This window comes from Aquarana catesbeiana, linkage group LG08 (genome assembly GCF_042186555.1).
Source record: "Aquarana catesbeiana isolate 2022-GZ linkage group LG08, ASM4218655v1, whole genome shotgun sequence".
Lineage (NCBI taxonomy): Eukaryota > Metazoa > Chordata > Amphibia > Anura > Ranidae > Aquarana > Aquarana catesbeiana.
The window spans coordinates 200,780,065-200,806,580 of record NC_133331.1 but is presented as its reverse complement, the minus strand read 5'-3'; the positions used below and the strand labels follow the sequence as shown (position 1 = coordinate 200,806,580).

General features: G+C 45.3%; 1 protein-coding gene across 2 annotated transcripts in view; it reads right to left on the bottom strand.

Moving 5' to 3' along the window:
* Nucleotides 1-4,251, bottom strand: part of ZCCHC24 (zinc finger CCHC-type containing 24) — a 180,432-nt gene extending 176,181 nt beyond the window's left edge. Inside the window, exon 1 of one of the 2 annotated variants that reach the window (XM_073596813.1) lies at nt 3,696-4,251. In XM_073596813.1, the coding sequence (XP_073452914.1) occupies nt 3,696-3,935 (240 nt within the window). In that variant the 5' untranslated portion in view covers nt 3,936-4,251. The remainder of the gene's footprint in view (nt 1-3,695) is intronic. The other variant, XM_073596812.1, reaches the window with a different exon arrangement.
* Between the last annotated feature and the right edge of the window lie 22,265 nt (nt 4,252-26,516).

The following is a 26,516-nucleotide window of genomic DNA, read 5'->3' as shown; positions in this document are numbered from 1 at the left end:
CTGTTGTATGAGCAAGCCAAAAGCCTCTGCAGCGGCAAGGTTCTCTTCCTGAGTATGGCCAGCTTCAGAGGCATAACAAATCCATAAATTTACCCGACAATAATATTGTTCCTGCGATCTCTGGTTGGAATCATGATATACATATGAAGTATATTTTGAAGTCTGATCTTGCCGTTTGATGAACAACTGACCTCCAAATGCACTAGTGCCCTGCATTTTTAATGTTCCTTAAGAATATTTGGATGGAAAGTTTGTTTTTCAAAGCAGCCTGGAATATTCTTATTCTGGGAATTCTTTGAAGTTTGCATGAAAAATAAAACCCTTAAATTGTTATTAAAACTTTTATAGCGCGCTTGGATAAAGCTGATGGAATTTTCTTTCTTTCCTTTCGTTACAGGCCCTGGATAGATATTACTGTCTGGGATCACTCAAAGGGAAATCTGTGTAACCATTTGTCTACAAGAGCAGCTGTCAGGGCAGGCTTTTGTTAGCTTCAGCCAAGTCGTTTGGCACTGACTGGGTTAATCACACTGTCAACAATATTATCCTTACACTTCCCTGGACTCTGCCTGATCTAAAGCAAATAAAGGAATTTTCTCCACAGACCAATGCCAGATGCCCTTAAATAAAACTTGCTAGGCAAGGCAGAAAATCCTTTTTTTTTTCTTCTTAAACATTTTGTGAACGAGCCACATAAACGTAGGTTAGAGTCACCATACACATTGCAATCTAACCATACAATCTTTGTTGAATCAGTTTACCAAAATGACGTCATATGGGGACCTACCTGATCTAACCAATCAATTTTTATCAAAACCAGCAGGCCCGAACACTACTAGTTGTTCGTAGATCTGAAGGAGATTTTACAATCAGATTGTAACCTATATTATGAGCATTAGGGCACCAAACACAATCCGAACTGCAAAAATGTACAGCAAATATAAGAAAGGCATTCCTTTCATGTGAAATGACAAATCCTTTTTACTAGACCTTGCAGCAATGATTGTATCCATAAAGTTCTGATGTTTTGCAAAAGTTTCTAGTATTTACACAACTTGCTTATATTATTATAGACTGAAAATGATACATGTAGCAATTTCACTGAATATTAACAATGCAATGGGGTTGATTTACTAAAGCTGGAGAGTGCAAAATCTGGTGAAGCTCTGCATAGAAACCAATCAGCTTTCAGTTTTTTTTTTTTCAAAGCCTAATTAAACAAGCTGAAGTTAGAAACTGATTGGCTACCATGCACAGCTACACCAGATTTTGCACTCTCCAAGTTTAGTAACTCAACTCCAATGCGTCCAACAGAGAAATAAATGTAGAGAGTGCGGGTAATAGTAACAGTGGAGAAGGTACAAATAAGAGATGTAGTAGTATTGTGAGGACACATACAGAGACTGGACATTATAGCAGAGATTAGACAACGATACAAGTTATATCATATATTAGTAAAGAATAGTAACAGTGAAGTAGTATTTTGCAGATGACTGGACAGAGAGGCAGAAAACGATACAATATCTTTAATATGATAGTAAAGAACAGTAACAGTGGAGTAGACAGAAGTAAGATAGCAGTAGTAACAATTTGCAGACAAGACATTGAGATTGAACATGAAGGCATAGGTTATGCTAAAGTTTCTATTATCATTATTATACAGGATTTATATAGCTCCAACAGTTTGCGCAGCGCTTTACAACATGAGGGCAGACAGTACAGTTACAATACAATTCTATACAGGAGGAATCAGAGGGCCCTGTAGTATATATTTATAACAGTGGAGTAGACAGAAGTAAATATTACCACACAAGCTGCAATCTCCTATAGGCCCCATTCACTCGGCCGCATCACAGTCATGTTGCATTTTTTGGGGGGGTTTTTTTGCCTGTTTTGTGCGTTTCACGCAACACGCATGACAAGTGCCCTTTGTATGACAAACGCACCAAAGAAGCTCCTGCACCATTTTGGGCATAGAACTTGGCATATTTTTTTACCGTACCTTTTGCCACCTGCAAAAACACGCATTCCCTAGCCGCGTTTGGGGTGCCAATAACAACGAATGGCACCTGCATTTTTTTGCACCTACAATTATGTAGGTAGTACAAAGACTTGCCTGACTGGATACAAATTGATTGGATCGATTAGGTAGATTCTCATATTACACGGATTTGGTAAATCTAGAGTCGTGATTGTAGAAAGGCTGTAAGGCCAGATTGTAACGTGTATGGTGCCCTTGAGGAGTTGTATTTTGCAGATAACACATACTGATCCTGAACATACAGCCAGCGATTAGACAATGACAGTTTATATATTAGTATAGCAGATAATAGTAACAGTGGAGTAGATAGGACAGAGTAGTAGTTTTTGCAGATGACACATTGAAATTGAACATAAGGGCAGACTTTAGACAATGACAAGGTTTATATAATATAATAATATATATTAGCAACAGTGGAGTAGATAGGGGTAGTAGTATTTTGCAAATGATACTGAGACTGAATATGAAGGCAGAGATTAGACAATGATATGGTTTATATATTAGTATAGTATATAATAGTAACAGTGGAGTAGATAGTAGTAGTATTTTGCAAATGATATACTGAGACTGAATATACAGGCAGAGATTAGACAATGATACGGTTTATATATTAGTATACTATGTAATAGTATACTAATATATAGTATAGTAATAGTAACAGTGGAGTAGATGGGAGTAGTAGATAGGAGTAGTAGTATTTTGCAGATGACACATGTTAAGAGTGAACATACAGGCAGAGATTAGACACAGTTTTTATACTATAATAGCATGCAGTATAAGGACTAGATAGGGGTAGTAGTATTTTGTAGATGACACATTGAAATTGAACATAAAGGCAGAGATTAGACAATAATACAGTTTCTATGATATAATAGTATATAATAGTAACAGTGGAACAGATAGGGGTAGTAGTAGATCAGACAATAATTTAGTTTATATAATACATTAGTACATAATAGTAAAAAGTGAGCAGATAGAAGTAGTAATTTTTGCAGATGACACATTGTGGGGAAGGGCATAAAGGCAATGATTAGAAAATGATACCATTTCTATAATATAATACCATATAATAGTAACAGTGGAGTAAACAGAAGTAGTAGTGGATAAGAGAATGGTTTAGTTTATATAAAACATTCCAGTAAAAATGGAGCAGATAGACGTAGTAGATTAGATAATGTTTTAGATGACATAATCCATTAGTACATAATAGTAAAAATGGAGTATAAAGAAGTAGTAGTAGATCAGACAATGGTTTAGTTTCTATAGTACATTAGTACACAATAGTAAAAATGGGGCAGTAAAAGTAGTAGATTAGACAATGTTTCAGTTTACATAATCCATTAGTACATAATAATAGTACAAGTGGAGTAGATAGAAATAGTAATAGATTAGGCAATGGTTTAGTTGATATCATATATTAATACATATTAGTAAACGTGGGACAGATAGAAGTAGTAGTTTTTGTAGATGACACATAGTGGGGCAGGACACAAAAGCAGGGATTAGAAGATGATCCAGTTTGCAGAATAGTATAAAATAGTAAGAGCGTAGTATACAGAGGTAGTAGTAGATCAGACAATGACTTGAATGAGCAGTTAGTACTAGTGACAGGCAGAAGAAGGAAGAGGGGGGTTTTGGGAAGTGAGGGACACACCTCAGTCCTCTGGAGCTGCAGGAAGCTGTTGAGATAGCTGGAGTGGATGGAAGAGTTGAGATCTGGGGGGCTCTTGGAGTAGCTGTTGAGATCAGGGTGGGAGGCATTGCTGGACTCTGGTCTGAAGGCATCAAAGGCACTGGCTTGGTGAGTGTCTTGCAGAGACAGATAGACCCAGTTGAGGAGCTGGGCAGGCTGGTAGACTGATGCAGTGGTATCTATGGCAGACAACAGGCTCATTTTGCCCCCTGAGTTAGAAGAAAGCAAGCCTCCGGCCCCCTCCTCTCAGGCACAGTCCTTCTCTCCTTCTTTTCTTCAGCCTCTTCCTCCTTCCTTTCTTCCTGCCCCCTATCTTTCCTTCCTATAGGGATTTGGCAGAGGGCTCAGTAAGGGCATTGCTGCAAACTTCTCTCTGCTCAACTTTTCCCAAATTTCTCTGCAATCCGCTATGTGATTGCACGGCCCCGCCCTCGCCGCGCTGCCATTGGCCGGACAGCCTGGCTCATCTGCATGGGCTGCAGGGAAGGTCGGGGCTGATCTCCATAGGCCGTTCTGTCATTGATGGGAAGCGGGTTCCCTTTAACCTCGGCAGGGGGAGAGAATGGGAGAGGAGAGGAGTGTAGGGGAGAGAAGGGGAGAGTAGAGGAGTGTAGGGGAGAGTAGAGGAGTGTAGGGGAGAGAAGGGAAGAGTAGAGGAGTGTAGGGGAGAAAAGGGGAGAGTATGGGAGTGCACCTCCTGCACTACAGGGAAATGTGATCCGGGCTCCCAGCTCTGCTGATGATTGCTCTCATCTACACCAACAGGCTGGGCTCCTCACATTACACATTTCCCTTCTACAAATCACTATGACTGAGATATCTCTATTCATTATGGGGCCAAATAATTCAGCATTACTTTATAATCTTCCATCTGGGAGTTGTCTGTGGGCTCATTTACACCACGATCGCTCATCTGATTTGTGGTGCGCTTCTTGGCATCATTTTTTCATTTATTTAAACTTTTTAATTTTATTAAATTGCGTTTACATTCGTTTGCACGAGCGTCTGCGTATTTTTGGTGCATTTGCACATTCATGCACTTTTTGATGTGATTGTGAGTTTATGTTCACTTGCAATGACTGCTTTTTTTTTTTTAATGCACATTAAAGCATAGCAATGGTGTAAACTAGGATCGCTGGAATTCATGTTCCTTGCATATACAGTCATACTGCGCTTATGCTGCATTGAACTACTTCCCGAAAGCCAAAAGACGGCTACAGCGCAGACACTTTGTTCTGGGAGGACATCGATGGATGTCTTCCCAGAACCACGCTCCCTGCGTGCCTGCTAGGCATGCAGCCGGTGTCTTGCCGAGAAAATTCCCCTGGCGGATAAGGACCCCCCTGTACTGCGCAGGTGCAGCGCTTGCGCAGTACGAATAACTATGGAGCCACCGAAAATAGCTGAAGCTGAAAACCGTCAGTCAGCTGTACACGGCGCCTGCGCCCTGAGTCCAGGTTCAAGCCCCACCATCCAAGTGGACATAGAGGTAGAATAAAAAAGTGCCGAGCAAAGCGAGGCCGTGCCCGAAGCGTGGCGAATGTAGCGAGCCCGCAAGGGGCTCTGTTACAGGTGCCGTGTACAGCTGACTTACATCTATTCAGCTTTGGCTATTTCTGGCAGCTCGTACTGCGCAAGCGCTGTGCCTGCGCAGTACAGGGGGGGCCCTTGTCCGCCGAGGGGAACTTTCTCAGCAGAACACCTGCGCTCTCTGTGATCTGGGTAAAGGGCCAATCACATCAGCCCTTTACCATGTGATCAGCTGTGTCCAGTCACAGCTGATCACAGGTAAACATACTTACCATTTATGGACATTCCTCTCCTCATGCTGTGACAGCGCCAGTAACCAGCAATTGTGAGAAGGTACATTTACAATGATAAGCAGGGCACTGATCATTAGTGTTCTAATGATCAGTGCAGCCTCAATAGTGCCAATCAGTGCCCATCAGTGTTGCCTATCAGTGCCACCTATCAATGCCGCCTATCAGTGCCCATCAGTGCTGCCTATCAGTGCCTCCTTATCAGTGCCCATCAGTGCTGCCTATCAGTGCCTCCTTATCAGTATCCATCAGTGCTGCCTATCAGTGCCTCCTTATCAGTGCTGCCTATCAGTGCCTCCTTATCAGTGTCCATCAGTGCTGCCTATCGCCTCCTCTTCAGTGCCGCCTATCAGTGCTCATCAGTGCTGCCTATAACTGCCTCCTCATCAGTGCTGCTGGTGGCAGGTGATGTGGCAAGTGAAAATCCTGACAAGCTGCATCTGGTGGCAGGTGACATGGCAAGTAACAAGCTGCATCTGGTGGCAGGCGATGGTAGCAAGTGACAAGTTGCATCTGGTAGCAGGTGACAGTGGCAAGTGACAAGCTGCATCTGGTGGCAGGTGACATGGCAAGTGACAATCTGCATCTGGTGGCAGGTGACGTGGAAAGTGACAATCCACATCTGGTGGCAGGTGATGTGGCAAGTGACAAGCTGCATCTGGTGGCAGGTGATGTGGCAAGTAACAAGCTGGATCTGGTGGCAGGCGACAGTAGCAAGTGAAAAGCTGCATCTGGTAGCAGGTGACAGTGGCAAGTGACAAGCTGCAGGTGACGTGGCCAGTGACAATCCTCAGCTGATTGCAGGTGACGTGGCAAGTGACAAGCTGCATCTGGTGGCAGGCGATGTGGCAAGTGACAATCCGCATCTGGTGGCAGGCGACAGTGGCCAGTGACAAGCTGCATCAGGGGGCAGGTGACGGTGGCCAGTAACAAGTTACATCTGGTGGAAGGAGACGGTCTTGCCGAGAAAATTCCCCTGGCGGATAAGGACCCCCCTGTACTGCGCAGGTGCAGCGCTTGCGCAGTACGAATAACTATGGAGCCACCGAAAATAGCTGAAGCTGAAAACCGTCAGTCAGCTGTACACGGCGCCTGCGCCCTGAGTCCAGGTTCAAGCCCCACCATCCAAGTGGACATAGAGGTAGAATAAAAAAGTGCCGAGCAAAGCGAGGCCGTGCCCGAAGCGTGGCGAATGTAGCGAGCCCGCAAGGGGCTCTGTTACAGGTGCCGTGTACAGCTGACTTACATCTATTCAGCTTTGGCTATTTCTGGCAGCTCGTACTGCGCAAGCGCTGTGCCTGCGCAGTACAGGGGGGGCCCTTGTCCGCCGAGGGGAACTTTCTCAGCAGAACACCTGCGCTCTCTGTGATCTGGGTAAAGGGCCAATCACATCAGCCCTTTACCATGTGATCAGCTGTGTCCAGTCACAGCTGATCACAGGTAAACATACTTACCATTTATGGACATTCCTCTCCTCATGCTGTGACAGCGCCAGTAACCAGCAATTGTGAGAAGGTACATTTACAATGATAAGCAGGGCACTGATCATTAGTGTTCTAATGATCAGTGCAGCCTCAATAGTGCCAATCAGTGCCCATCAGTGTTGCCTATCAGTGCCACCTATCAATGCCGCCTATCAGTGCCCATCAGTGCTGCCTATCAGTGCCTCCTTATCAGTGCCCATCAGTGCTGCCTATCAGTGCCTCCTTATCAGTATCCATCAGTGCTGCCTATCAGTGCCTCCTTATCAGTGCTGCCTATCAGTGCCTCCTTATCAGTGTCCATCAGTGCTGCCTATCGCCTCCTCTTCAGTGCCGCCTATCAGTGCTCATCAGTGCTGCCTATAACTGCCTCCTCATCAGTGCTGCTGGTGGCAGGTGATGTGGCAAGTGAAAATCCTGACAAGCTGCATCTGGTGGCAGGTGACATGGCAAGTAACAAGCTGCATCTGGTGGCAGGCGATGGTAGCAAGTGACAAGTTGCATCTGGTAGCAGGTGACAGTGGCAAGTGACAAGCTGCATCTGGTGGCAGGTGACATGGCAAGTGACAATCTGCATCTGGTGGCAGGTGACGTGGAAAGTGACAATCCACATCTGGTGGCAGGTGATGTGGCAAGTGACAAGCTGCATCTGGTGGCAGGTGATGTGGCAAGTAACAAGCTGGATCTGGTGGCAGGCGACAGTAGCAAGTGAAAAGCTGCATCTGGTAGCAGGTGACAGTGGCAAGTGACAAGCTGCAGGTGACGTGGCCGGTGACAATCCTCAGCTGATTGCAGGTGACGTGGCAAGTGACAAGCTGCATCTGGTGGCAGGCGATGTGGCAAGTGACAATCCGCATCTGGTGGCAGGCGACAGTGGCCAGTGACAAGCTGCATCAGGGGGCAGGTGACGGTGGCCAGTAACAAGTTACATCTGGTGGAAGGAGACGGTGGCAAGTGACACACATCTGGTGACAGGCGACGTGGCAAGTGACATGCTGCAACTGATGGCAAGCGATGGTGGCAAGTGACAAGCTGCATCTGGTAGCAGGTGACAGTGGCAAGTGACAAGCTGCAGGTGACGTGGCCAGTGATAATCCTCATCTGGTTGCTGGTGAAGTGTCAAGTGTAAATCCACATCTGGTGGCAGGTGACATGGCAAGTGACAGTCCACATCTGGTGTCAGGTGACATGGCATGTGACAATCCACAGGTGACGTGGCAAGTGACAATCCACATCTGGTGTCAGGTGATGTGGCATGTGACAATGCGCAGGTGACATGGCAAGTGACAATCCACATCTGGTGGTAGGTGACGTTACAAGTAAAAATCCGCATCTGGTGGCAGGTGATGTGGCAAGTGACAATCCACATCTGGTGTCAGGTAACGTGGCATGTGATGATCCGCAGGTTACATGGCAAGTGACAATCCGCATCTGGTGGCAGGTGACGTGGCAAGTGAAAATCCGCATCTGGTGGCAGGTGACGTGGCAAGTAACAATCCACATCTGGTGGCAGGTGAAGTGGTAAGTGACAAGCTGCATCTGGTGGCAGGTGACGTGGCAAGTAACAAGCTGCATCTGGTGGCAGGCGACAGTAGCAAGTGACAAGCTGCATCTTGTAGCAGGTGACAGTGGCAAGTGACAAGCTGCAGGTGACATGGCCAGTGACAATCCTCAGCTGATTGCAGGTGACGTGGCATGTGACAAGCTGCATCTGGTGGCAGGCGATGTGGCAATCAGTGCCTCCTTATCAGTGCCCATCAGTGCTGCCTATCAGTGCCTCCTTATCAGTGCCCATCAGTGCTGCCTATCAGTGCCTCCTTATCAGTGTCCATCAGTGCTGCCTATCATTGCCTCCTCTTCAGTGCCACCTATCAGTGCTCATCAGTGCTGCCTATAAGTGCCTCCTCATCAGTGCTGCTGGTGGCAGGTGACGTGGCAAGTGAGAATCCTGACAAGCTGCATCTGGTGGCAGGTGACATGGCAAGTAACAAGCTGCATCTGGTGGCAGGCGATGGTAGCAGGTAACAAGCTGCATCTGGTAGCAGGTGACAGTGGCAAGTGACAAGCTGCATCTGGTGGCAGGTGACATGGCAAGTGACAATCTGCATCTAGTGGCAGGTGACGTGGCAAGTGACAATCCACATCTGGTGGAAGGTGATGTGGCAAGTGACAAGCTGCATCTGGTGGCAGGTGACGTGGCAAGTAACAAGCTGGATCTGGTGGCAGGCGACAGTAGCAAGTGACAAGCTGCATCTGGTAGCAGGTGACAGTGGCAAGTGACAAGCTGCAGGTGATGTGGCCAGTGACAATCCTCAGTTGATTGCAGGTGACATGGCAAGTGACAAGCTGCATCTGGTGGCAGGCGATGTGGCAAGTGATAATCCTCATCTGGTTGCTGGTGACGTGTCAAGTGTAAATCCGCATCTGGTGGCAGGTGATATGGCAAGTGACAGTCCACATCTGGTGTCAGGTGACATGGCATGTGACAATCCACAGGTGACGTGGCAAGTGACAATCCACATCTGGTGTCAGGTGACGTGGCATGTGACATTGCACAGGTGACATGGCAAGTGACAATCCACATCTGGTGGCAGGTGACGTGGCAAGTAAAAATCCGCATCTGGTGGCAGGTATGTGGCAAGTGACAATCCACATCTGGTGTCAGGTAACGTGGCATGTGACGATCCGCAGGTTACATGGCAAGTGACAATCCGCATCTGGTGGCAGGTGACTTGGCAAGTGAAAATCCGCATCTGGTGGCAGGTGACATGGCAAGTGACAATCCACATCTGGTGGCAGGTGATGTGGTAAGTGACAAGCTGCATCTGGTGACAGGTGACGTGGCAAGTAACAAGCTGCATCTGGTGGCAGGCGACAGTAGCAAGTGACAAGCTGCATCTGGTAGCAGGTGACAGTGGCAAGTGACAAGCTGCAGGTGACGTTGCCAGTGACAATCCACAGCGGATTGCAGGTGACGTGGCAAGTGACAAGCTGCATCTGGTGGCAGGCGATGTGGCAAGTGACAATCCGCATCTGGTGGCAGGTGACATGGCAAGTGACAATCCGCATCTGGTGGCAGGTGACGTGGCAAGTAACAAGCAGCATCTGGTGGCAGGCGACAGTAGCAAGTGACAAGCTGCATCTGGTGGCAGGCGACAGTGGCAAGTGACAAGCTGCATCAGGGGGCAGGCGACGGTGGCAAGTAACAAGTTACATCTGGTGGCAGGGGACAGTGGCAAGTAACAAGCTGCATCTGATGGCAGGTGACGTGGCAAGTAACAATCCACATCTGGTGGCAGGTGACGTGGCAAGTAAAAATCCGCATCTGGTGGCAGGTATGTGGCAAGTGACAATCCACATCTGGTGTCAGGTAACGTGGCATGTGACGATCCGCAGGTTACATGGCAAGTGACAATCCGCATCTGGTGGCAGGTGACTTGGCAAGTGAAAATCCGCATCTGGTGGCAGGTGACATGGCAAGTGACAATCCACATCTGGTGGCAGGTGATGTGGTAAGTGACAAGCTGCATCTGGTGACAGGTGACGTGGCAAGTAACAAGCTGCATCTGGTGGCAGGCGACAGTAGCAAGTGACAAGCTGCATCTGGTAGCAGGTGACAGTGGCAAGTGACAAGCTGCAGGTGACGTTGCCAGTGACAATCCTCAGCTGATTGCAGGTGACGTGGCAAGTGACAAGCTGCATCTGGTGGCAGGCGATGTGGCAAGTGACAATCCGCATCTGGTGGCAGGTGACATGGCAAGTGACAATCCGCATCTGGTGGCAGGTGACGTGGCAAGTAACAAGCAGCATCTGGTGGCAGGCGACAGTAGCAAGTGACAAGCTGCATCTGGTGGCAGGCGACAGTGGCAAGTGACAAGCTGCATCAGGGGGCAGGCGACGGTGGCAAGTAACAAGTTACATCTGGTGGCAGGGGACAGTGGCAAGTAACAAGCTGCATCTGATGGCAGGTGACGTGGCAAGTGACACACTGCAACTGGTGGCAGGCGATGGTGGCAAGTGACAAGCTGCATCAGGTGGCAGGCGATGGTGACAAGCTGCATCAGGTGGCAGGTGACAGTGGCAAGTTACATCTGGTGGCAGGTGACAGTGGAAAGTGACACGCTGCATCTGGTGGCAGGTGACAAGGCAAGTGACACGCTGCATCTGGTGGCAGGCGATGGTGGCAAGTGACAAGTTACAAATGGTGGCAGGCAACGGTGGCAAATGACAAGTTACATCAGGTGGCAGGTGACAGTGGCAAGTGACAAGTTTCATATGGTGGCAGGCGACGGTGACAAGTGACACGCTGCATCTGGTGGCATGTGATGTGGCAAGTGACACGCTGCATCTGGTGGCAGGCAATGGAGGCAAGTGACAAGTTACATCTGGTGGCAGGTGACGGTGGCAAGTGACAAGTTACATATGGTGACAGGCGACGGTGGCCAGTGACACGCTGCATCTGGTGGCAGGTGACAGTGACAAGCTGCATCTGTTGGCAGGCGATGACAGCAAGTGACATGCAGCATCTGGTGGCGGTGGCAAGTGACACGCTCAGGGCTCCCACTGATTTTGCATTATGGTGAGTTGAATGATTTCATTTTATATTACAATGTAATAATAGGAATAATGCGCTTCAATCATCCTGACACCATATCAACCCTGGTGCCGTAATGATTAAAGCACAAACACCAGCCAACAAATTGCCCGTGAAAAACCTTATTTTCTGGCAAGGCCCCTCCCGAGATCCACCCCTGGTTTTGAACCAGTGCGTTTTTTGGAAAGATTTTCAAAGGGATTTTCTTTCCCCACAGCAGATTGTGTTTTGTGTGTAACAGACTTCAATGGACCCGCACCACAAATGCAAATGTTGCGTTTTTATGCATTTTTGGTGCATTTTTGAATTTTTTTGGGCTATTAGGAACTTTGATGCTACTTGGATGACAGAGAGTGTAAAGTCGCATCAACGTCACACTCCATGAACAGAACTGTCATACTTTCCTATTAGCCAAAAAAAAGCAGCTAAAACGCATGTTCAAAAATGCAAAAAGCACCGCAAAATGCGCCAGTAATTTCTCAACCGCAACCTGCATAGATGTGAACCTAGCCTAAAAAATGGCACATCATCTTCTCGACCCAGAACTGAATTTCAGAGTCAAATTCCATGCTTTGAACTTATTTTGCATCCATTTTTGTAGCCTATGCCACAAGTAGACGTGGAGCAGTCACACTCCACTCATAATTGAATTTCCAAAAATTATAACTTTAGGCCCCATTCACACCTAAGTATTTTGTAGCTTGAGGCTCAAAGTTTCAAAGCTCTCAACAAAGAAAATCACACGTTTTTAAAAGATGGTTGTTCACATATGTGTAATGACACCTGAAGCTTGACATGTGATACTCTAAAGGGCACACAAGCCACTTCTGAAGCAGAATCAGCCAGTTTTTGCCCCATTAGGGTTTCTGCTAATTTTCTGTGACATATTTGGAGTTTTTTTTCGAGTCTGGAAGCACCAAACTCCTCCCATTACTGATTTCCATTGGCTAAAACAAAAACATCTGAAACTTAAATACACATGTAAATGCTTGAAATACACCTTTAAGGCTCAGTTCACACTTGTGCGATGTGGGAACCCTGTGAATCCACTGCGGGTTCCTGCATCGCACCCGACTCACACAGCAGTTCACACTGCCATATGCAAACTGCCGGGAGTGGCAATACATTGTTAACCACTTCAATACCAGGCACTTTCTCCCCTTCCTGCCCAGAACAATTTTCAGCTTCCAGCGCTTTGAATGACAATTGTGCGGTCAACACTGTACCCAAACAAAATTTTTATCATTTCCTTCCCACAAATAAAGCTTCCTTTTGGTGGTATTTGATCACTTCTGGGGTTTTTATTTTTTGCTAAACAAACTAAAAAAGAGCAACATTTTTGAAAAAAAAAAAGTTTTTCTTAGTTTCTGTCATAAAATTTTGTTTTCCCCTTCACTTACGGGCACTGATGAGGCGACACTGATGGGCACTGATGAGGCGGCACTGATGAGTTGGCACTGATAAGGTGGCACTGATGGGCACTGATGAGTAGGCATTGATATGTAGAACTGATGGGCACTGATAGGCGGCACTGATATGCAGAACTGATGGGCATTAATAGGCGGCACTAATATGCAGCACTGATGGGCAATGATAGGCAGCACTGATAAGTGGCACTGATGGGCACTAATAGTTGGCACCAATGGGCACTGACAGGCTGCTGTGATGGGCACTGACAGGCTGCTGTGATGGGCACTGATTGGCACTGATAGGCAGGACTGATTGGCACTGATAGGCAGCACTGATTGGCACTGTGGTGGGCACTAGCAGACTTTATTATTGGGGCACTGCTGGGCACTGATTGGCACATCTAAAGGGGCTGTGCTGGTAATTAATGTCAGCACAGACCCCCCCCCTCCCTGACAGAGAGAGCCGCAGGTTGGCTCTCCCTGTCAAAGCAAACCGAGGAATGCTATTTGCCGGCACTTCCTGGTTCACGCAATGATCAGCTGTGATTGGTCACAGCTGATCACGTGGTAAGACGCCTCTGACAGAGGCTCCTTATCACGATCAGAGATGCGGCATGTCAGACTGGCACGCCGCCATCGCCACGCTGCGCGCCCCTGTGCGCTGGCATGTTATCCTGCTGGATGTCATATGGCGCCCAGTCAGGATAACAGAACCACTTCCCGCCAATCAATATGCTATTGGCCGGGTGGGAAGTGGTTAATGACCATTTCAGCTCGCATATCGCACTTCGAACTGACAGTTCGGACATGAATTGGATCACATGGGTGTGAACACCCATGCAATCTGATTCTGGTGCGGCCAAAAAAAGGGTTCTGTTCGAGTATGGTCCGAATGCGATGTGATATCAGCCATACTATCTGTATGGCTGAAATCGCATCGCACAGACATCGCATGTGATTTGCACTGCAGTGCGGTGCGAATCACATGCAATCTTGGAAACCTCTTGATTGCTGTCTCTGCCCCAGTCAAGGTGATTTACCAACTCTATTTGTCCTGGTGACCATTACCACTGAGAGTGAAAGTGAAAGAAAAGCCCAAATTTTGAGTTGTCACGAGAACAGGAAGAGAGGAAAAATCTTTCAATGGGGATACTAGTTCTGATGACTGGTGACAACACCGGGATTTCTGTCACTTAGAAGGAATTTCCCTTTACATCCTAAGTGAAGAGAAATTTCCTCAATGCTACACATACTGTACCAAAAAAAAAAATGACAGGGGATATAATCCAAAATAAAAAAACAGCTTTAATGCTAATTTGAAGTGTATGTATCTCCCAATGTTTTTTCTAGTTTTGCACAGAGGAGAGAATTGTTAGAATCCCTGTAAGGTTTTAATTGGTAGTGACAAAAAAGACCAGCACACCAGGAGTTTAGAAACTCAAAACCTTACTTAGGTCTGCATTGCAAAAGTGACAGACAAAAATAAAAATAAAAAACACTGATGTTTCAGGGTCTTTTGTGTTGCTGTATTTTAGCAGTATCAACACTGGCTGTGCACCCCCTCAAGGTGTTAGACCTGATTCACACCTATGCATTTTTAGTGCTTTTTGCATTTTTCAGATTTGCATTACAGAACGTGTTCCATAGGAAACCATGTTAAATGGACTGTAGTGCAAATCTGCAGAATGCAAAAAACACTAAAAATGCATAGGTTTGCATCAGGCCTAAGTCCTAAATTGCAGTCCTGGATCACCAAATAGGTAGAGCAGGCACCAGCCCATGGGCTCCACACCATCCACGACAATGGATCAAAAAAATATTGATTTGATTTTTGAAAGAAAATTACAATGGAGCTTTCCTAAATTGTTTACAAAAGATAGAAAAAATGAATCAACTCAAAGAAATGAAAAATTTACATTAACCACTTCCCACCCATCATATAGCAGAATGATGGCCAGAAAGTGCTTGTATTATCCTGACTGGGCGTCAATGGTGTAATACATTGTCAGGTAAGAAATCCCTATTTGTGGATTTCTCTGTAAAGTCAATGTGAAATTGTCACTAATCCATTGAAATATCAATTCCCAGTATCTAAAAAGTTTGACTTCTCCACATCATGTTGATGAGAGTCCCTATAGCTCTGTCACATCCAGTACAATCAGGGGAAACGATGTACCCCCAATTAAATGTTTTCTGGGGAGTATGTAATACTCTATAGACAATAGACAGTTAAGAGAGTTTTTGAGTTGGAGAGAAGGAGGTGAGGTGTATGGATTTAAGAGCTGAAGACTATTCTTCAGTTGTTAACCTTTCTGCCATTTTTCTTCACTATTTGCCAGGGCATTGGTATGCCTTGGGAGAGAAGTGGATATTATAGATTTTTGCAAAGAGACCTCTTCTATTGCCATTGTCTGTGCTATCATAGTGATCCAGAGGGGTCGAGAGCAGAAAAGAGGTGTATTGCACAATTGGGGACTGTATGACATGTCTCAAATGTAGCTATTCAAAGAAAGAATGCTGTGGCAAAGAAAATACTTCTTGCAGGGTCTAAAGAGTTTTAACATGGTTGCCATGGAAAACTCGATGTAGGGCAGTCAAGCCTGTCGAGTGCCATTTTTCAGACTCTTAAAGTTTAGTTCCGGCATGGTTAAAGTATTCCACAGGAGCATAAACTGAGTGTTCCCTGTGTGGTGAATGATTGTTTGTTTGGTACTTCATACTCTAGGTTGCAACAAAAGGGTTGGAAACAAGGAGATCCAGCTTTCAAAGAGAGGCAAGATACTAGAGGTCACTTTCTGGTTAGGGTCTACATTCTAGATGGTGCCCTATCCTACCATGTGTTGTAGGAGTAGAGTGCCTCTTTTTCAATAGTATTTATAAACAGTTTGCTGGGAATTCAATTTTAAGGTTTTGATATGCTTATACACAGGCATGACTGATTGTTTTTTTTTATGGACCAGTATGACTTATTTAGATAAATATCCACCTGTGTATGGTTGAAGTCCAGATCACCATAGATAGGTAGTATGTCCATCAAACAGAGTACGAGAACTGTTGCCGATTACGCCATTGAATTCCGTACTCTGGCAGCAGGGGTTTCTTGGAACAATGAGGCCCCCGTGGCTGCTTTTTCTCATGGTCTCTTGGATACCATCAAGGATGAGATAGCAGCCCGAGATATACCCACTGAGCTGGAGAAGTTGATCTGCCATCCTCATTGACTCCAGATTTAGAGAAAGACTCTCTTTTAAGGAGTGCTTGCGGAAGCCTCCTGTACGTTTGTCTCCGAGCTTTGCAGTCCCACCCTTGTCTCCCCCACCTCCCATGCCTCCTGGTACTGAGTCGGTCAGTGAACGTGAACCCATACACTTGGGTTTCACGCGTCTCTCTGCGGATGAGAGAACCTTTAGGAGGAGGGAGAGATTGTGCCTTTATTGTGGCCAGGCTGGTCACTTTTTGAAGTCTTGTCCTACCCATCCAGGGAACGCCCGAACCTTGAGGTCCTGTCAAGGACAGACCTTAGGTGGCGTTGTTTCATCCCCAGTTATCCAGAAGGATAAGCCCCTGGTTTCGGTCACCCTTTTTGGGGCTGAGTCGTTGAGATACAGGCTCTAATCGACTCAGGGGCTGCAGGCCTGTTCGTTGATGCTGCCCTTGTATCGAAGCACTCGATTCTGCTGCAGCTGCGTGACACTCCACTTGCCATTAAGGCTCTTGATGGGAGACCTCTACAGCCTGCCCATGTGACTCATGAGACTGTTCCATTGTACATGCCCATAGGGGCTCTTCACCATGAGATAATCCAATTCCAAGTTATTTCCTCACCTAAGTTTCTGCTGGTTTTTGGTTATCCTTGGTTACAGAGGCACAACCCCTCTTTTGATTGGCTCCGTGCTGAGGTTCTCTCCTGGTCACCACAGTGCAGTAAGACATGCTTCCAGAAGGTAGCCAAGGTCCTGTGCACCTCTTCTCTCTCCTCCCTGCCAGAGGAGTACCACGATTTTAGCGATGTCTTTGACAAAGGTCAAGCTGGTAGTTTGCCTCCACACCGTTCTTATGATTGCACAATTGACCTTGGTGCCATACCCCTTTGTGGCCGGGTTTACCCTTTGTCGGTCTTGGAGGATAAGGCCATGGAGGAGTATGTTGCAGACGCACTTTCTCGAGGTTTCATCCGCAAATCCTCGTCTCCTGCTGGTGCTGGTTTCTTCTTTGTGAAGAAGAAGAGTGGTGAACTGTGACCTTGTATTGATTATAGGGGTCTCAATCGTTTCACGATTAAGAATGCCTATCCAATTCCGTTGATTACATAGTTACTTGACCGCCTCAAGGGAGCTACGGTTTTCATGAAGCGTGATTTGAGAGGGGCATACAATCTTGTGAGGATTAAGGAGGGCGTTGAGTGGAAAACTGTGTTTAATACCAGAACAGGCCATTATGAGTACCTCGTAATGCCTTTTGGCCTTTGTAACGCCCCGGCATTTTTCCAGGAATTTATTAACGATGTCCTCCGAGATTTGTTGCAGTTATGTGTGGTGGTTTATCTCAACGATATCCTCATATTTTCAACGATATCCTCATAAATCCCTGGAGAGCCACCACACAGATGTCTGTTGTGTGCTTCAGAAACTAAGAGAGAACAATCTCTATTGTAAATTGGAGAAGTGCAAATTCCATCATGAACAGGTTAAATTTCTTTGTTATGTCATTAACACTGCTGATTTTTCGATGGACCCAGAGAAACTTTCAGCAGTCCTACAGTGACCCCGACCCTTGGGTTTACGTCCTCTGCAATGTTTTCTTGGCTTTGCCAACTATTAATGGAAGTTTATTTGTAACTTCTCGTCTCTAGTCAAGCCCCTAACTGATATGACCAGTAAGGACGGTAACCCACAGAGTTGGTCTCTGGAGTCCGTCAAGGCCTTTGAGAGTCTCAAGCCTGCCTTTGTTTCTGCTCCTGTGTTGGCACATCCTGATTCTACGTTACCTTTTATCCTTGAGGTTGATGCTTCTGAGACGTGTTGACGCCCTTCTGTCTCAGCGTCCTACCTCTGAGAGCGCTATGCATCCTTGTGGCTACTTTACCAAGAAATTGTCACCTACGGAGTGCAATTACGAGTTTGGTGACAGAGAGCTGTTAGCGATCATTTTAGCCCTGAAAGAATGGAGACATCTCCTCGAAGGTACCACTGTGTCGGTTCTCATTCTTACTGACCATAAGAATCTCACATTCTTGTCTGAGGCTAAACGCCTCTCTCCCAGAAGGGCTCGATGGGCTCTTTTCTTGTCAAGTTTCAATTACATTGTCTCATTCTTACCCGGTACTAAGAATGTAAGGCCTGATGCTCTGTCACAATAACTTTCCTCCACTTCCAAGATGGAGTTAGTTCCGGTTCCTGTGATTCCTCTTGATTGTATTCTGGCTACAGATCACACCAGTCTCACTTCTCCTTTGGATGACAAAATTCTTGCCACTCAGGTCCATGCTCCTCCTGAGAAACCTTGTGACCGCTGCTTTATCCCAGAGAGTCTCCGTACTGCCGTGCTCCAGACTTACCATTCTCCCAAGGCTGCTGGCCACCCTGGGAAGATTGGGCCATTTCCCAACAATTCTGGTGGCCTAGTCTATGGGCTGATGTAACCGCCTTCGTAGCTGCCTGTTCCGTGTGTGCTCAGAGTAAGACTCCACGACACCTTCCAGTGGGCCTCCTACAACCCATACCTAATGGAGAGAGGCTCTGGACCCACCTGTCTATGGATTTCATTGTGAAGTTACCTAACTCCCCAGTTATCCTTATGGTGGTCTCAAAAATGTCTCATTGTATTCCACTTAAGAAGTTGCCCACTTTGAAGGAACTGGCTTCTATTTTTGCTCGGGAGATCTTTTGCTTACATTGTGTCCCGGTTTTGGCAAGCCTTTTGTGCACAGTTGGGAATTCAGCTTGCGTTTTCCTCTGCATATCACCCGCAGTCTAATGGGTCCGCAGAACGAGCCAATCAGTCCTTGGAGCAATTCCTACGTTGCTATATTTCTGACCATCATAACAACTGGTCAGACCTATTACCGTGGGCAGAGTTTGTTCAAAACAGTGCCTTGAATTCTGCTTCCCGATTGTCCCCGTTTATGGCGAACTATGGTTTCCAACCTTCCATGTTGCCTGACTCGTTCCACAGAGTATTCCTGCTTTAGAGGAGCATCTTTGTGGTCTTCGTTCCACTTGGGCACAAGTCCAGGAGGCTTTGTGACCTGCTAATGATAGGTACAGACTCCAAGCTGTCCGCAGACGCCTGCCCTTGCCTTCCTACCAGGTTGGGGACAGGGTTTGGCTGTCATCTCGCAACCTCCGACTTCGTGTTCCCTCTCTGAAGTTTGCACCTCAGTTTATTGGGCCTTTCAGTATTCTTCACAGGATTAACCCAGTGGCTTACGCATTAGACCTTCCTTCTAATATGCGTATCACAAATGTATTTCATGTCTCCTTAATAAAACCTTTGGTCTGCAACTGCTTTACCACCTCGGTGCCACGTCCTCACCCTGTACAGGTTGAGAACCATAAGGAGTATGAAGTACAGTCCATTGTTGACTCCCGTAGGTTCTGTGGGTGCATACAGTACCTGGTGCATTGGAAGGGGTACGTCCGGAGCAACGCTCTTGGGTCTCATCCTCGGATGTACATGCCCCTGTCCTCCTCCGTGATTTCCATAGACGTTTTCCACCTCAAGCCTGGTGGTCCTCTGTGGGGGAGGGGTCGTTGAGGTGGGGGTACTGTCAGGGCTGGGCTCAGCCCTTCCTTTTCTGAGCTGGCAGCTCAGTTGTCGGCCAATTGCCAGCTCCTATCTATCCTCAGTTACTCACCTGTTAATGATATCCCGCTCGTCAGTCCTGCCTACTTAAGCCCCGTACACACGATGAGATTATTGGACAAATGATCGTCAGGTTTTTTTTGCATGCTAATCTAAGATCGAATCTGATGAGTTTACTAAAGTCACGAAAATTCCCGTATGACAGAAAAAAAATTTGGAAGTGATGTCATGTGTTGTAATGCATTTGTATTGCATTTTCGAACGATAGCTGTACTGATTAAATGAAAATCGTACGATCTGGCATCGTACGAAAAATATTTTCGTGCACATCCGATAGAATAATTTCAGATGAACTGTCGTGATCAGCTCTTGAAAGCTCTGTACTAACGATCTGATTATCGTACGATCGCTTTGAAAGCGCTATTTTCCGTACGATTTTCTGATCGTGTATACAGTCATTAAGCCGTCCAGCCGAGAGGATCTCTGCCTTCGCCTTGGTCAACATCACAGAGACTATCTCCTGCGTTCCTGTTTAAAGACTTGCTTGGCTGACATCCCTTCTGGCTCCAGATCCTGCTTGTTGTTCCACTACACTGATCCCTGATCTTCTGGTGTGGCTGACTATTTGTTACAGTTACCGAACTTTGGCTAAGTTTTGACTATGTTTGTTCTATTTACTGTATTATTAAACAAGTGTGATTTAACTGTACTTCTGTCTCAGTCTGATTCATGGTTCCTGACAGGTATACACTAGGGATGAGCCAAACAGCCACCAGTTCGGTTAGCAGCAGAACATGCAAACAGGGAAAGAATGTTTGCAAACATGCAAACACTGTTAAAGTCTATGGGACGCGAACGTGAAAAATCAGAACTGCTCAATCTAAAGGCTTGTATGCAAGTTATTGCCATAAAAAGTTTTTCCGGGAGCAGTGATTTTAATAATACTTAAAGTGAAACAATAAAAACGAATGGAACGTAACTAATTAATAATAATAAATAACAATAATAATAATAATACAAACATATTATTATTTATTATTATTTCGTTCTGTTCCATTTGTTTAGATGCGGCATTGTTTATTTTGGATAATTCGTAACTTCAGATAAATTCGTATTCATTACATTCCCTAGCAGCCAAATTTGAAAGGAGATTCCAATACCTATAATTTAATAGTTAGTTATTATTAGCTAGTTAGTTATCATTTCCAATTTTTGGATTTTCGTTCTTTTTAATTTTCGGATTTTCCTTTCTTATTTTCAGATTTTTGAATTTCCAAATCTTCTAATTTTCGAATCTTAGAATTTTCGATTTTTTGAATTTCCGAATTGTCGAATTTTTCAAATTCCGAATTTACGAATTTTCAAATTTACAAATTTACGAATTCTGAATCTTCGAATGTATGAATTTACAAATTTATGAGTTCTGAATTTTCTAATTTACGAATTTTCTCATTTCTGAATTTTTTGAATTTTCGAATTTCCGAAAAGAAAAAAAATGAATAAACGAAAATGAACAAATTTTTCAACAGTGCACATGTCAGCCAGGTCCGTCCCAATGTCCCTGATCACTGCCATACCAGTGCAGTTTTGCCTCAGTCTGCTGCCTTTACCAAACCTAGCCTATTTATTGGCCACATTTCTTCCTGCTGCCTAGACCGATCCTTTCCCTGCTTGCTGAACATGTCTCTGCCTGCACCAGAACTGACCCATCTGCACATCCTGCTGACTACAGTGCATCCGGATAGTATTCACAGTGCTTCTCTTTTTCCACATTTTGTTATGTTACAGCCTTAATCCAAAAAGAAATAAATTCATTATTTTCCTCAAAATTTTACAAACAATACCCCATAATGACAACTTGAAAGAAGTGTGTTTAAAATCTTTGCAAATTTATTAAAAATAAAAACCAAAAAAAAACCCCATATACATAAGTATTCACAGCCTTTGCCATGACACTCAAAATTAAGCTCAGGTGCATCCTGTTTTCACTGATTGTCCTTGAGATGTTTCTACAACTTGATTGGAGTCCACCTGTGGTAAATTCAGTTGCTTGGACATGATTTGGAAAACACACCTGTCTATATAAGGTCCCACAGTTAACAGTGCATGTCAGAGCACAAACCAAGCCATGAAGTCCAAGGAATTGTCTCTAGACATTTGAGACAGGATTGTATCAAGGCATAGATCTTGGGAAGGGTACAGAAACATTTTTGCAGCATCGAAGGCCCCACTGAGCGATATAGGAAAAAGGACCTTAGTCAGGGAGGTGACCAAGAACCCAACGGTCACTCTGACAGAGCTCCAGCATTTCTCTGCAGAAAGAGGAGTAGCTTCCAGAAGAACAACCATCTCTGCAGCACTCCACCAATCAGGCCTGTATGGTAGAGTGGCCAGACAGAAGCCACTTCTCAGTAAAAGGCACATGACAGCCCACCTGGAGTTTGCCAAAAGGTACCTGAAGGATTCTCAGACCATGAGAAACAAAATTATGTGGTCTGATGAAACATTGAACTCTTTGGCCTGAATGGCAAGCATTATGCCTGGAGGAAACCAGGCACCGCTCATCACCTGCTCAATACCATCCCTACAGTGAAGCGTTGTGGTGGCAGCATCATGCTGTGGGGATGTTTTTCAGTGGCAGAAACTGGAAGACTAGTCAGGATCGAATGCAGCTATGTACAGAGACATCCTTGATGAAAACCTGCACCAGAGCGTTCTGGACCTCAGACTGGGGCAAAGGTTCATCTTCCAACAGGACAACGAACTCTAAGCACACAGCCAAGATAACAAAGGAGTAGCCATGGGACAACTCAGTGAATGTCCCTGAGTGGCCCAGCCGGAGCCCGGACTTGAACCCGATTGAACATCTCTGGAGAGATCTGAAAATGGCTGTGCCCCATCCAGCCTGATGGAGCTTAAGAAGTTCTGCAAAGAAGAATGGGAGAAAGTGCCCAAAAATAGGTGTGCCAAGCTTGTAGCATCAAACTGAAAAAGACTTGAGGCTGTAATTGGTGCCAAAGGTGCTTCAACAAAGTATTGAGCAAAGGCTGTGAATACTTATGTACATGGTATTTTTTTCGTTTTTTACATTTTTAACAAATTTGCAAAGATTTCAAACTTCTTTCATGTTGTCATTATGGGATATTGTTTGTAGAATTTTGAGGGAAATAATACATTTAATCCATTTTGGAATAATGCTGTAACATAACAAAATGTGGAAAAAGTGAAGCGCTGTGAATACTTTCCGGATGCATTGTATGTTCCTGGGAGACACCAGTCCCAGCCATCCTCTGCAGACAACTACACTCCTGGAACCACTGAAACTATTTTGTTCTTCGTTTTTTCAGACTCCTGTACTTTCTGGCCATTAAACATGGTGTAGCCATGGCCCCAACCTCTAGAGGACTAATGGTGACCGCCAGAGTCAGGGAGAGCTGACATCCATCTTCACAGTGTAGGTTACTAGGCATAATGGGTGTGGTGTAGATAGAATAAGTTGGACACCAGACACTTTAAGAATGCAAACAGAGATTTATTGTCTCTTGACAGAACTGGGGAGAGAGGGTTAGGGGCTGAACACCCTTAGGCAAATGCAAAATATTTGTGCAGACTCAGAGACAAAAATAGGAATAGAAGAACAGCTATACAGTTCAAGGGCCTTTAAGCTGAATTGCAGCAAATTGTATCTGTAGACCACTGTCTCCTATAGCAACTGATCTGGTAGCTTCAACTTCAATACAGATCACAACTCATAGTATCCCATTGTAGATCCTCTCACTGAGCTTCCAGTCTCTCACTAGACTTTTCAGATCCCAGCCGCCACTTGATCCCTTGAGCACCTTCACAGCTATCCCACTGTGGCTTCCAAGTGTCACCCACACTGTCCTTCTGGGTCACTGACTTGGCTCTTCAGCTAACCTGCTGAATTCTCTGCAAGTGTCACCCACACTATTCCGCTGGGTCCCTAGCTTGACTCTGCTGAAACTTTCCCAACTTCTTCACCATCCCCGGCTAGTGAAAAAGGCTGCTCTGGTACATCTTCAGTCTCCACAGAACCTGGCCTTTGATAACAGGAGAGATTGTCCCTTGCTGGGGACTGTGTCCCTTTTACCTCTGACTCTGGTTGCCGCTGTCGACAGGAGTGGTTGTCTCTGACGGCAACTGCTTTCCTTCACCTGTGGCAACTACTTGGTTCTCCAGCCGGCAGAACCCCTTGCAACTTGGTTGGCCTCCCAGCCTGAAGCCTCAACCCCACGCTGCTTGCTTCCAACCTGGAAAGGCCTCAGACCGCCTAGCAGCCAGGTACTCCCAGATAGGCCTCAGGCTTCTGGCCTAGCAGCCGGGAGCTTTTCAACACATCCACCCAGACAGGCGTCCAGGAGGCACCGACCCCGATCACCTAACCCCTCCAGAATAAATAGGCTCTCCCAGCAAGCCAAGGGCAAAGAAACCCCTGCCAATTAGCTGAGACAACCCATCCACACCTAGTCCGAATTGATTAAGCCCATGTCAATCTAATGCTACAGGTAACAATGCCACCTAGTGACAGAAGAGAGAGGTGCATCAAACCCAGGCTTAGGAAAAGGTTAGTGGATCTCCCTAACAATCAGCCAGGCTGGTTACCGCCGAGAAAACTAAATTTGTTAGTAACCCTGCCTAACACCAGGGTGCTACATCGACATTTCTGTGGGCAGCCACATACCAGTAGGCTAGGCTTGTTTGTCTTAAGGGATCTGGGACTGTTATAGGAGATGCTACACTAAACTATATTCCCTGATCACTTATACAGAGGCGATCATTACAGTACATTGGGTTTGACACAATTGGCTGATTTGTATGATACACAAGATACAATGTCATGTACATAATCAGTCCAGACACTGAAAAAGTCTCACACATGGGGTATCATCATTCTCAGGAGGAGAAGAATGTGTTTTGGGGTGTAATTCTAAGTATGCCCATGCTGTGTGAGACATTTTCCTATTAAATTGAAAACTTTGTGTAAAAAAATTATTTTCCTTTTTTTTTCTGAATTTTCCAAAAATTATTGCCAAAAAAAGTCTTTAAAAGACTGAAACATGGTAAATAGGGGGCCAAATACACAGGACCAGAAACCAATTAGTCTAGGGCATGTCCACCATGTATTTACTACATTACCCCAATGGCCACAACCTTGATAACAGAGGTCATTGGAGGACGGATTGGCATGGGCAATGCGGGTCGGAACCCAATACCAACGTAAAAGCACCTTATATGCTGCCTCTAAAGTGGCTGTGTTAAATGAGCATTTGGCCATAGAGGACCAGGCCCCGCACCAGTAAGCTAACTCTATCTCAGTTGCCAAGTCTTATTCCCACTGAGCTACATAGGTGAGAGAGGGGATGAGGCATGGTTATTCAAAGAGGCATAGAGGGCTGAGATGAGGCCCGGGGATCCTGGAGAGTGCTGGCAGATATGTTCAAAAGTAGTTTTTTGGAATGGATACGTAGCAGTTCTGTGCAGCAAAGCAAGTCAACACTGAAGTTGGAGATAGCGGGACTCCCGCAGCAAGCACCACATCGGCATTTCTGTGGGCAGCCACATACCAATAGGCTAGGCTTGTTTGCCTTAAGGAATCTGGGACTGCTATAGGAGATGCTGCACTAAGCTATATTCCCTGATCACTTATACAGAGGCGATCATTACAGTACATTGGGTTTGACACAATTGGCTAATTTATGTGATACACAAGATACAATGTAATGTACATAATCAGTCCAGACACTGAAAAAGTCACACACGGGGTATCATCATTCTCAGGAGGAGTAGAATGTGTTTTGGGGTGTAATTCTAAGTATGCCCATGCTGTGTGAGAAATTTTCCTATTAAATTGAAAACTTTGTGTAAAAAAATAATTTTCCTTTTTTTTTCTGAATTTTCCAAAAATTATTGCCAAAAAAAGTCTTTAAAAGACTAACCATGCCTCTAAAAAAATACCTTGTGGCCATTTTATGGGTGTTTCCTCTGTCCTGGTAATCCAGGGCCTCCAAAAATGTCATAGCTAGTCAGGGAATTTGATGTATAATTTATGCCCCAAGAAAGCCTGAAGGTGCTCAATGGATTTTGGTCCCCTCTTTATGGGTAGGCTGTGAAAAAGTCTTATGCATATGCCTATGATGTGTGTGAGAAATAACTTATTGAAATAACTTGGTGTTTCCGCTTCTTTTGGGCCCCTCTATGCATCTAGGCTATGAAAAAGTCTCACACATGTGGTATCCCCATATTCAGAAGGAGTAGCAGAATGTGTTTTGGGGTGTAATTGCAAGTATGCATATGCTGTGTGTGAGAAATAACTAAAAGACAACTTTGTGAAAAAAATATTTAATTTCTTTGTTGTCCATAAAATTGTGACAAAAAAATTACAACTTCAAAAAAATCACTATGCCTCTTACTAAATACTTTGGACTGTCTACTTTCCGAAAGGGAGTCCTTTGTGGGTATTTGTACTGTCCTGGCATTTCAGGACCTTAAGAAATGAAATAGAAAGTCAGTACATTAGGACTGATGAATTTTCAAAAATATATACCATAGTTTGTAAACTTTATAACTTTCTGTTTCAATAATTTTTATTCAAGTTTAACATGTAGCTAACGTGCAATAGTTGCACCCAAGCAGGGGCTAGCATTGACAGTTAA